At 37.8% G+C, this 13131-nt stretch overlaps 1 protein-coding gene across 5 annotated transcripts in view; it reads right to left on the bottom strand.

Moving 5' to 3' along the window:
• LOC116846356 (ELKS/Rab6-interacting/CAST family member 1) overlaps nucleotides 1-13131 on the bottom strand; it is a 139412-nt gene that overhangs the window by 98876 nt on the left and 27405 nt on the right. For all 5 annotated transcript variants that reach the window (XM_032820066.1, XM_032820067.1, XM_032820068.1 and 2 more), the window contains exon 2: nucleotides 6524-6673. In XM_032820066.1, coding sequence (XP_032675957.1) covers nucleotides 6524-6673 — 150 coding nt within the window. The remainder of the gene's footprint in view (nucleotides 1-6523; nucleotides 6674-13131) is intronic.

Genomic DNA, 13131 nt, shown 5'->3' with positions numbered 1-13131 from the left:
TAATTATCAATGATTCTTAGTATGATATTTCTATAAGGGCAGTTTAATCTAATCTGTAAGCACACACGACGGCAGATGTCGCCACTACAGCTGATCTATCATATCTCGCGTGATTATTTACAAATCTTCTTTAATTAATATCTCGATAATTATTGCGAATACCGCAAAACAGTATGGAACTTTTATGTTCACCTTAATCCATGCTATGCCTCCACAAGATCTTAGGAGGTTATTCTGAGACATTCTGCATATATACATATCCTACGAGTCTGTCAATAAATGCCAACGCAAGGGGTTAAATACGGCACTGTTATCTACTACTAGCTTAAATTATACCCGACGTTGCCCGGATTTCCTATATTTAGAATATCTAAATTTGAATTATCACAAAGTGTCAAGGGATGAAATCAAGGAGAAAGGGTGGGGTGTTCAAGTTCCACGTCAGTCTATATTTTCACAGAGTTCTAGAGAATAACTATGTAAAGTTTAGTTCAGATAGCTCAGATCATTTATAAGAAAATAGAATACATACAGTCATACACACATACTATTATACATACATATATATGTATATATATAAAAGTTTCACAATAAGAATAATAGAATAAAAGCATTAAAAACAATTTAATATTTTAATATGACGGTACAGTGATAAGTTCCATAAGTCGAAGTAAACTTCTATAAATAAACCCTGAAAAATAATTACGCGGAATTATTCTGTCGTATAGCTTGTTGTTCCTCTTTTTTTCTTTTGTACCGCGACACGAAACCCGCTCCGTCTCGACGGTGTGTTCGCGGGAAGTCGCGCTCTATTTATTTTCCGTCGCGACGTCAGATTTTTCCGTCCGACTTCCAGCGCGGCGCCGTTTACCAGATTAATTTTAACGGTGCGATTAAACCGACGCGCCCGCTTTTCCGCGTCTTACGTCGGAAATAATGCAGTCGCTATGCCTCGGAATAGAATGGAGAGCGCGCTACCACACCATCGCGAAGATTGGAACTCCCCCGGCAGAATCGCGCCCCCAAAGCGGCAAGAGGGTGAAAGAGGGGCAGGGGGAGGGGGAGGAGGAGTAAGTAAAGTCCCTATTATAATCCGGGAATAATAGGGGCAAAGTGCGACGAACGCGAAGTGAAAGAGAGGAGATCCTCGGGTTGGTCCGTGAATTTGAAAGCGCCGCAGACGCCTCCGGGGCTGTCTTCCTCTCCTCCTCCACCCCAACCTCTCCCGCCCACCCTTCTTTTTCGGTCGACAGCCCTGGAGAATTTCCCGACGTTCGTGAACATTTTCGCAGCGCGCGCGCGAGACTGCCAGGTATATATTGGGCCCCGCCGCCTATCTTCCGATCTCCCGACGCCGCCTGTCACGCGCCCAACATTGTCTTATTTCGAATGTATTTGAAAGGAACACGTGCGAGATGCAGTATCTGTCCGATATCTCGCACGTGTGTACGCGCACCTGTATGTGTCCGCGACAGTCGAGAAACATTTCAAATGCGTTTGTATTGGCCAAAATGAACCTTGAACGATTGATTATAACCTGATTGGTGCAGTAAGAGCGACACAAAATATATTTATCTTACTCTAATTTATCGCACCAATATGCACTAGTTTGGATAGTTCAGCTAAAAAAAGATAGACCTTATATCGTGGTTAATAAGTTTGCCTATCAAATTTATGAATATAAGCACAAGTGTGTATTAGAAAAAATATTCCAATTAATTACGTTGGTATACCACAATGAAAAGTAATTTCAAAGGGGTCAACGCAAATATAACCACTTACTTGTGCGCTTCATTTTTGCGTTAAATGTAGACACGATTTACGAACTGCATATTCTGCGCGTCTTCTGTAGCCTGCGTCTTGCGGCCTGCGAGCTATGTAAGTGCATCGGCGAGATTGTTTCCGACGCCGCAGGAAGGGGACTTAACGAATTTATCTTGGGAAGATGATATTCACGTCATTGCCAAGATTTCCGGTAGCATTTTGGGTCGTTCGCGCAGACAATCGGTCGTTTATCTCGAACACGAGCCAAACGTCTCTCTCTCCCTCCTCTCTCATCTATTTTAGCTTAGCGAATACCACGTGGTGTCCGAGAAGTCGATAAACCACGGTGCATATCACCGAACAGATTATTTCTCTCAAGTGATTTCATCTATGACCGCCAAAATTTATTGCACCAGGTGAAATTAACATTTAATACGCTCCTCCGAAGGAGATCACGTGTATATATAGGAGACTAGGCTTAGTTAACTCGGAGATATATCGGTCATGTGCTTTCTTCATGCATTTATCTTGTGAGAGGGACAGCGGAAACGAAATCGCGAAATGTTCCTTTTAGAACGAAGGCACCTTTACCTGAGTTTCATTAAAATCGAAATAATATTACAGTATTACAGTAATACAGTTACTATTATATAATAAAGAACGTTACTAGCAAATTTCGAGACACTCGAAAACGTACTTGGCTCTTTTCTTAAATCTTTTTTATTTGGATATCCAAATAAAAAAGATTTAAGAAAAGAGCCAAGTACGTTTTCGAGTGTCTCGAAATTTGCTAGTAACGTTCTTTATTATATAATAGTAACTGTATTACTGTAATACTGTAATATTATTTCGATTTTAATGAAACTCAGGTAAAGGTGCCTTCGTTCTAAAAGGAACATTTCGCGATTTCGTTTCCGCTGTCCCTCTCACAAGATAAATGCATGAAGAAAGCACATGACCGATATATCTCCGAGTTAACTAAGCCTAGTCTCCTATATATACACGTGATCTCCTTCGGAGGAGCGTATTAAATGTTAATTTCACCTGGTGCAATAAATTTTGGCGGTCATAGATGAAATCACTTGAGAGAAATAATCTGTTCGGTGATATGCACCGTGGTTTATCGACTTCTCGGACACCACGTGGTATTCGCTAAGCTAAAATAGATGAGAGAGGAGGGAGAGAGAGACGTTTGGCTCGTGTTCGAGATAAACGACCGATTGTCTGCGCGAACGACCCAAAATGCTACCGGAAATCTTGGCAATGACGTGAATATCATCTTCCCAAGATAAATTCGTTAAGTCCCCTTCCTGCGGCGTCGGAAACAATCTCGCCGATGCACTTACATAGCTCGCAGGCCGCAAGACGCAGGCTACAGAAGACGCGCAGAATATGCAGTTCGTAAATCGTGTCTACATTTAACGCAAAAATGAAGCGCACAAGTAAGTGGTTATATTTGCGTTGACCCCTTTGAAATTACTTTTCATTGTGGTATACCAACGTAATTAATTGGAATATTTTTTCTAATACACACTTGTGCTTATATTCATAAATTTGATAGGCAAACTTATTAACCACGATATAAGGTCTATCTTTTTTTAGCTGAACTATCCAAACTAGTGCATATTGGTGCGATAAATTAGAGTAAGATAAATATATTTTGTGTCGCTCTTACTGCACCAATCAGGTTATAATCAATCGTTCAAGGTTCATTTTGGCCAATACAAACGCATTTGAAATGTTTCTCGACTGTCGCGGACACATACAGGTGCGCGTACACACGTGCGAGATATCGGACAGATACTGCATCTCGCACGTGTTCCTTTCAAATACATTCGAAATAAGACAATGTTGGGCGCGTGACAGGCGGCGTCGGGAGATCGGAAGATAGGCGGCGGGGCCCAATATATACCTGGCAGTCTCGCGCGCGCGCTGCGAAAATGTTCACGAACGTCGGGAAATTCTCCAGGGCTGTCGACCGAAAAAGAAGGGTGGGCGGGAGAGGTTGGGGTGGAGGAGGAGAGGAAGACAGCCCCGGAGGCGTCTGCGGCGCTTTCAAATTCACGGACCAACCCGAGGATCTCCTCTCTTTCACTTCGCGTTCGTCGCACTTTGCCCCTATTATTCCCGGATTATAATAGGGACTTTACTTACTCCTCCTCCCCCTCCCCCTGCCCCTCTTTCACCCTCTTGCCGCTTTGGGGGCGCGATTCTGCCGGGGGAGTTCCAATCTTCGCGATGGTGTGGTAGCGCGCTCTCCATTCTATTCCGAGGCATAGCGACTGCATTATTTCCGACGTAAGACGCGGAAAAGCGGGCGCGTCGGTTTAATCGCACCGTTAAAATTAATCTGGTAAACGGCGCCGCGCTGGAAGTCGGACGGAAAAATCTGACGTCGCGACGGAAAATAAATAGAGCGCGACTTCCCGCGAACACACCGTCGAGACGGAGCGGGTTTCGTGTCGCGGTACAAAAGAAAAAAAGAGGAACAACAAGCTATACGACAGAATAATTCCGCGTAATTATTTTTCAGGGTTTATTTATAGAAGTTTACTTCGACTTATGGAACTTATCACTGTACCGTCATATTAAAATATTAAATTGTTTTTAATGCTTTTATTCTATTATTCTTATTGTGAAACTTTTATATATATACATATATATGTATGTATAATAGTATGTGTGTATGACTGTATGTATTCTATTTTCTTATAAATGATCTGAGCTATCTGAACTAAACTTTACATAGTTATTCTCTAGAACTCTGTGAAAATATAGACTGACGTGGAACTTGAACACCCCACCCTTTCTCCTTGATTTCATCCCTTGACACTTTGTGATAATTCAAATTTAGATATTCTAAATATAGGAAATCCGGGCAACGTCGGGTATAATTTAAGCTAGTAGTAGATAACAGTGCCGTATTTAACCCCTTGCGTTGGCATTTATTGACAGACTCGTAGGATATGTATATATGCAGAATGTCTCAGAATAACCTCCTAAGATCTTGTGGAGGCATAGCATGGATTAAGGTGAACATAAAAGTTCCATACTGTTTTGCGGTATTCGCAATAATTATCGAGATATTAATTAAAGAAGATTTGTAAATAATCACGCGAGATATGATAGATCAGCTGTAGTGGCGACATCTGCCGTCGTGTGTGCTTACAGATTAGATTAAACTGCCCTTATAGAAATATCATACTAAGAATCATTGATAATTATTTATTTTCAGTATTAAAAATACTGGATAATAAGTAATTATCAATGATTCTTAGTATGATATTTCTATAAGGGTGAACAAAAAAGTCTTCTATCTTTTTTCTAATAACTTTGTAGATTTTTAGTTATTAATTACAGAACATTAACACACGAGTTTCATGAACATTAACATATTATTGCAAACGACCATCCGTCAATCTTTCTTAATTAATTAGTCTTTCTTAATAATTAAATTTCATCTACCATAATCTCATCTACCTTAATTAATAATTAAAGTTCATATCTCACATGATTATTCACAAATTTTCTTTAATTAATATCTCGATAATTATTGCAAATATCACAAAATAGTAGGACTTTTATATGTTCACCTCAATCCATATTATACCTCTACGAGAACTTCGGAGATTGTTCTGGAACACCTTGTATATATATGATTGGATTATATAAAAAGATCTATTTTAGATTTCCCAATAGATTTTTCAATAGAAAATCTGGAATTATATTTATATCATATAAATCAATATTTAAATTCATACTTAGAAAGTACGAAGATATATATATATATAAGTTGTAGCTTGATTTACACTCACTTTAAACAATCTCGCAGAATTTTTTAAAGATAGTTATATTATGAAATGAGTTTCGTGAGAATTTGATGAAGTTTGCACTACATATGCAGTGAAATGTTATCTAATTGCTCATGCAATTAGAGAAAGATTGATCTTTCCAGAGCTGAAATATTTGCTAAACTGAAGTTGATAAATTTTTTTTTATATGTATTCCTTGCTGTGAAGCTAGCGTGTTATTTTTAGTTTCTGTTTTTAATATCTACTAAACTACATATGAGATTTTAATGAGAAACTGCTATGATATTAAAGCATAATATACAGACATTATATACACATCCCACAGAATTACTGACCATTTTGTTTTTCAAATATAACAATGAATAGTTCCTAATTTATAGTAATTCTTGAAATACGTATACATGTGCACATATTTAAATACTTATATACTTCTTTTTATTAACTGTACATCTCTATTAGATAAATCGACACATAACTAAAACACTAATTAGACAAATAAAAAATAATAGCTTTCTGCATTTGCAATACTATGCATGTATATTTATCTCAATTTCGTTTAAAATTAACAGTGACACTTACATAGTTAGATAGTGAAATAAGTGTAGAGAAACGTAATTTTGTTTGATTAACAGTAAATTTACGAGTGGCTCCTTTGGTGAGCCACTGGAAGTATGGCGATACAACTAATTCATGAGCGTTTCATTATTATGAAATAATAACATTAAGCCAGTTTCAACAACGTGCACATTTGGTTTGCGAGAGCACAACATCTGGGACGTAGTTGCAACGTTAGGGATGAAATTTCAACATAGTACCTCGATTTACAAACATTTCCGAGTTACGGAAATTCTTCTGGAGCCGAAGGTAACGTAATGAGAAGAGATGCAAGGGGGAAGGGCGATTACGACTTTTAATTGAATGATATTGAATTGGCGCATGCCTCTTACCTTTATCGTGTCACGAAGTATGGCGATCTCGCGAGTCAGATGCTCGTTCTCATTATACAAAACTTCCACTTGCTGCTGTATCTCGACACTCGGCCCGCGCATCCTCATTCTGAGCTCCTCTTCCAGTTGACGCACCATTATGCTTTGTTTCTGCAAAACACACATGGAATATCGATAATTGACTCACGTGAACACTGACGATGACCTTCGGCATCGACGATAATGTTAATAATAAAAAGGAAAGCTCGTCCCCGTCCCGAGACTCCTTCGCGAAATTGTCGTAGTATCGACGCGGCCGCGTGAAAATACACGACGGACTCAAGCCACGCGGTTTTTCGACGGCGCGGCTGAAACTTTTGAGGAGGGAAACACGCGAAAACTCCTCCGCGAAAGTTGTGTAAACGCACACTAGGGACGAATGAAGAAAATTGACTGCTCAAAAATCGCTACAGACCGTAACTTCTTGACCGATCGAGACGAGTCTTTCCTGAAATTAATCATCAATAAAGAAAACTGTGCAGTACGATTTTTAAAAAAGCTCTTCGGAAATTTGTAACATTAATAACAATGACTGGAAATTATTGTCAACCAAAGCAGTTGAATTAGAAGAATATTATTTTTAAAGTTGCTTTTGCACTTGACGTCGAATTCTAAAATACCTGTTTTTTTATATCAGAAGAAAATTAGTAATAAATAAATATGTGTTTGTAAGGATTGACATATCACAATATTTTTCATTTTCAGCCATATAGCGTATTCTTTAGATCCACATTTGCTTCTAATATAAATATATTTAATTTTATTTCAATTCTTTAATTTAACTTTAATATTTTATTTTAATTTAATTTTTTCCTTCTAATATAAATATTTCAAAATGTAACGTTAGTTGACCCATTCTGTATAACTCAACTTTGTTTCAAATTAGCATTGCATACTTAGAAAAGGTGAAATAAATGTATTTTCTATAAATACATTTAACCTTTCGTATACATATTTATTTTTTCAACCTTCGCATATACCTGGGTGGTTGCCACCAATTTTCAAACAGCTGTTTTTTTTAAATATTTATGCTAAAGTTCTGAAAAAATTCATGGATTAACTTTAATGTTTATAAAAAGTATTTACATACTTTTTTGTATTAAAATTTAAGAAATTTCATATTAAAAAAATTATTATATTTCGCGATTTAAAAAAAGTGAGTTTTTGCAAAAAAATTTGTAACTCGTAATTTTTATTATTTTTAAGTAAAAATAAGGCATTTTATTATTGAAATGTTTATCTTTAACGAAAAAATTGTCTCGTAAGTCATCTCTGGAAAAAGTATATTTATTTTGAATATAAAAGTTCCATTATTTTCACTTCAGACGGCTGCCAGAAGCTAACTAACGCTTATTTTGCTAGCAGCCCTTATAGAAATTTAATACTGATAAGTGATAATTTGGCCAGTGATAATTATTGTCGTTCAATAATTTTATTACTCGTACGAGTAATAAAATTACTATTTATTACTGGCCAATTTATCACAGCCAGTGATACTTTTCTATAAGGGAGAGTGGTGTCAAAGTTAAGACCCCAAACTACAATTAGATGGCGACACTAGTTCCATTTATTACGGTAAGGGTGGTAACCACCCAGTATGTATACGAAGGGTTAATATAAATAAATTTAATATAAGTACATTTAATATAAGTAAATGTATTGACGTAATTTCGTTCGATAAATAGCAAATTTTTGAGTACCCTTTGATATGCCATTAAGCATTCAGACATACAGCCTTAAACGGTCGGTTTACCTCCGTGGTTTATCAGCTATCGCGAAAGTATAACGTCCAGTACACACGCATGCGAAATTCTCCCGGAATGCTTGAAATCGTGATACACGATCTAACAACGAGCGGGTAACGAACGAGCTAACATCGGCGAATGAATATTCCTTCGGAAGCCGATGCGTCCGGCATTACCGATTGACCTGATTATGCGTGCGTGGAATCAGCGCTATGCAACGTCACAGGCGAGGATGAGGGTGCGGAGGGGTTGAGGGAGGACAGAGAAATTGCATTCTGGCGAGCGTGACGTCATTTCTCCCCTTTGCCATCCGTGACCCACGCTCTGACCTATTCGCACGTTCAGATTCTGCTTCTCGCGTGTAAAATTCTCCGTGAATTCTCATCTCGACAATCGCCCGCTTGCGTTTCGCAATGCGCGTTGAAGAGTCACGATTAACTAACCACGGTGGACGTGTCGTCTATTTTTCCATTACATTTGGCAGGATTTTGTAGAAATTTGAAAGATGAGATTTTCGCAAGGGAATATATTGCGACTGAAATACGCATGTTTTATGCTCGCGAAACGTAAAAATCGAACGCCGCGAGTTAAGATTACTTACACCTTAAAAATAATACAAAAGGAATTTGATAAAATTACAAATTAATTTATACTGAATCTAAAAGTCATAAATAATTTGACATTAATTTAGAGCCTGCACCCCAAAAATCGTTCTACTTCGAAGTCGCGGCGACGTTTGCCGTCGTATACTCGTACATCAAGTTAAACTGAATAAAAAAGTCCTTTACCATTTTGCAAATAATCACGTACATTTCTATTTATTAATTAAAGAACGAGTTTAGTGTATGATTGTCCGCTATAATGCATCAATCTTGTTTAATTGAAAAGTAAAAATCTACGTACTCATTTGCAAAATAGTAGAGGAATTGTGTGTTCAGTTTAATAAGTTCTATCTGCACACACAACGGGTATATCATTAACTGACAGACATCCTGTCACATCACATCATATTTTTACACAGAAAATAGAAATATCAGCATATTCCTAATTTTTAGTAACTTTTTGCAAGAACTATACACGTAATGCATCCTTAAGCGCTCGTAAGTTAGTTAAGAACAAGTGTCGTTTGACGCTTAGTCGTTCGTCGTCGGCCGCGGATAAATGCAAATCAAATTTATAGCGAGCGCACAAGAGAGCTTTCATCAACTCTATCGGCAAACGAACCCTCGCGTTATTTGTGTCGCGCGGTCATTAAAGTAGACGGCATCTTCCATTTATCCCTTGAAGACCTGGAAAGAGGTCAGTCAAGGAAAGTATAATAAAAGATGATTTTACAATACTGTAGAAATACTAGAAAACATCAAATTCAATATTTCTGCATGGAAAAAAATGTTATTGTATCAATAAAATTGGTCAATGGTATTCTTTTTTCTCTGTTTAATAAAGTACGTATTAATATAGTTAGTTTTAAATATATGTTATAAACAGCATTCTTTTTTCCATGTAATGAAGTACGCTCTTATGTTATTAATCTTTAAAAAATATGTTATAAATAGATTGCAAGAAGAAAATCTTGATTTCCGTCTTTTTTAACACTTCAATTACCAAAGCACTTAAAATAACGGGTTTGTAATTTCTTGTAAGAATTACTCGAATTTATATAATGGTGTATTTTATATTTTTAACTAAATAAAATTAAGAAGAACATATAAATATTTTTTTCCTTGCATTACGTATTATTATTTAAAAGATCTATAATTTTAACCTTTCCAATAGAAATAGATCGTTAATCATCGGCAGATGTATTGTTAAACATCTATTTTGTCGTCAACTAATCAATTACCCAAAAGCATACGTCATAGGATCATTAAATTTCAATTTTATATATTCTACAAAAATATATTCTATATATATATCTTCAGATAGAATATAAGAACGAAAATTTTAATTATTAAAACTAAGTAGTCCATAATCCACCTAAAGGAAGAAAGAAAAAATTCAAACCATACCAAAAACGTCGGAGAATTGTTGATTTTCGATTTTATATTTTGCGAAACTAAAGAGAGAGAAATTCAAGTTTCAGATTATTCCTTTTCCTCAAGAAAAATTAATTGAAATGTTCACAAAGAAATGTTCAGAAACGAAGAGGATGCGGTATCAATTCGCAAGTTAAAATTAGCACTTCTCCACGCGAAAACTTCAGATACAAAAAAAGAAAAAATACATATATTTGCGAGCAAATGTAATATCAGCGTTTGCAAGGTTTCGAGAAGCTTAAGAAAAGAAACTTTAAATATAACCGAACGCGATAATTGAATGATATAATCGCGGAGGTTATCGTAAATATTTTATCAAGACGTGACGCGAGCAGGTAGTTGAAGATCGAAGAAGAAGGAAGATGGAGCTTGCAGTTTAACCGAAGCCCCTCTTAAGACGAGATCCTATTAACGATCGAGCCGTCCGTTCCAACGGCGGTGGACGCGCCCCTAACATGAAAACAACCAGCGGTCTGCCTTGCAGCTGATAGATACTGGCGTGCCGCCAAACAAATCGCAATGTTAATCGTGAAATCTGCTATAGTCAGACGCGAAGCCGGCGGAAACAGTTGCGCTTCACGATGACTAAACTGAGAATTTGGCCAAAAATGAAGATTTGGTCAAAATTACGGATTTAGTCAAAATTAAGGGTTTGATCAGAATTAGAGTGATTTGATTAAAAATGAAGCTCCGATCAAAATCGAAGATCTGCTTAAAATTGAAAGTTTGTTCAAAATTGAGGATCTAGTAAAAATTGATTTAGTCAAAACTGAAGATCTAATCTGACTAAATTGAAGATTTGCCCAAAATTGAAGATCTAGTCAAACTTGAGGATTTAGCCAAACTTGGAGATCTGGCTAAAATTGAGTATCTGGCTAAAGTTGAGGATTTGATTAAAAGTTGAAGATTTGATCTGATTAAATTGAAGATGTGATCAAAGTTGAAAATTTGGCCAAAATTGAAGGATTAATCGAAAGATGTGGTAAAAATTGAGAATCTTATCGAAATTCAAGATCTGATAAAAAATGCGGATTTAGTAAAAAATGGGATAAAATTTTTGTCAAAATTGTTAAAATTGAAGATCTAGTCTGACTGAACTGAAGATCTGGTCAAATCGACGGAATTGTTAAAATTGTGTAGCGCTAGCCATTCTGCTTAATTCCCATATATCGATGAAGTCATTCCCCCGAGGATTTTCCCAGGCGATTCTCTGAGGAAAGAGACGTGAAGGAACGTGCGAGGTTTCCATGACAAGATCGCCGGTGTATCTCGTCCAACTCGTGCAGCTGTGCAAACGACACGACCGCGGCTGAGCCGAGCGATCAGAAAATAGCATTAGCAGATCTTATCAACATCTAGAATCGCAGCTGGCGAACACGGTGTTCCGGCGGGCAATGCGTTTCGCGAGTCGAAGAAACGTGATTTTCACCGAACTGATTTTGATCGGCGAGGGCGAGCACGGCGAATCGTCGATATCGACCATGTCCGGCGCTCAGTAACTTCAGATTCGCGCGATTAGTCCGTACGAACGGGAAATACTGGAAACGAAGGGACGTATACGCTCTCGCAAAAATTGCGAGTCTCGCTGGGAAATTCATCGAGCGGCCGGTTTCTCAACAACATGTGGTCACATGAATTGCATTAGCATGGCGTCTCAGTCAGTCCCGCTTTTCTTAGGGTCGTTGTACTCGCGGATCGATCTCTACCGAGAAACTGGGCGAGAGTGGAGGTAGTCAGCTTTTTCGACGCGCGAATAACTGTTCTTTATAGCTGTACTTTCTTAACTATCCTGCAATCTTTCTATTGTCTTTTCTCTTCCACCAAGTGTCAGATATTTACTTCAATTTTTAACTCTGGCAGTAACATCAAGCGCCTCTCAGTAAACATAAAAGTGTCAACGTTGTATTTCTTTGAGCGAGAAAATTGTTTCGTACTGTTTCTGGTTAAGGCAAAGAATATAGCTCGAATGGATCGATAAACTTATATCGACGGAATTATTACTTTGTCAATATAAAAAATTTGTGGAGAATCCAAAGTGAGTGTACGTAACTATATACACTCGGCCTTAAAGACTCTTAAAGAGTTAATAAATTTTAGGTGAATTTTTTGATAATATCGTGTCGACATGTGTCCAACAGATGTACAGTGTTACCCAAACGCATAAAATGGGTATGTTGATTTCCAGGTTTAAACGTGACTTTGTACAGAACGGATTTTATAAAGAACGGACTTAACGTGTTCCAACCTGCAGTACTTTTTCTCCTTTCAAGACGACATAGCCGGTATTCGATCTCTCGCCATTTTAGACGCTGAAGCAACAAAGTACACATACAGCGTGCGAACATATTTACGGACACGCTTGCGCGAATAAGTACGCAGGAAAATAGACGCGAGAAATCATAGAACGACTTGGAGAACGCCGGATCGATTTCGCTCGACCGGGTGGAAAGCCGAAGGGTAGCTATCCTGGGAGACGACCTGTTAAATCCGAAGATAGCTGCGGCTTCCAAGAGTGGAGGCGATCGCTCAATTCCTCACGGCGGCTGCGAGCGGCGGAATAGAGCCTGACATTTAAGATGTTTGCATTTTGTGGCTCGGGCCTCGAGATTTTCTCTGGACGACCGGCCCTTCGCAATGAACTGATAGGTCCTGTGGAAATCGACGCGAGGAGACGACACGATAAATCGCTATCATGTGTTTTCTCGAGAAAACGGGAGGTAAGAAATTGGAGAGGCGCGTGTTCATTCCTTCGTTCGTTTGTTCGCGTCAGGATTCGTCTGAGAGGGTT

Source organism: Odontomachus brunneus, unplaced genomic scaffold, assembly GCF_010583005.1.
Source record: "Odontomachus brunneus isolate Ranch 3 - 2012 unplaced genomic scaffold, Obru_v1 Obru_scaffold_063, whole genome shotgun sequence".
In the NCBI taxonomy this organism is placed as follows: Eukaryota; Metazoa; Arthropoda; class Insecta; order Hymenoptera; family Formicidae; genus Odontomachus; species Odontomachus brunneus.
The sequence above is the reverse complement of the archived record's forward strand: the minus strand, read 5'-3'. Positions and strand labels throughout refer to the sequence as shown.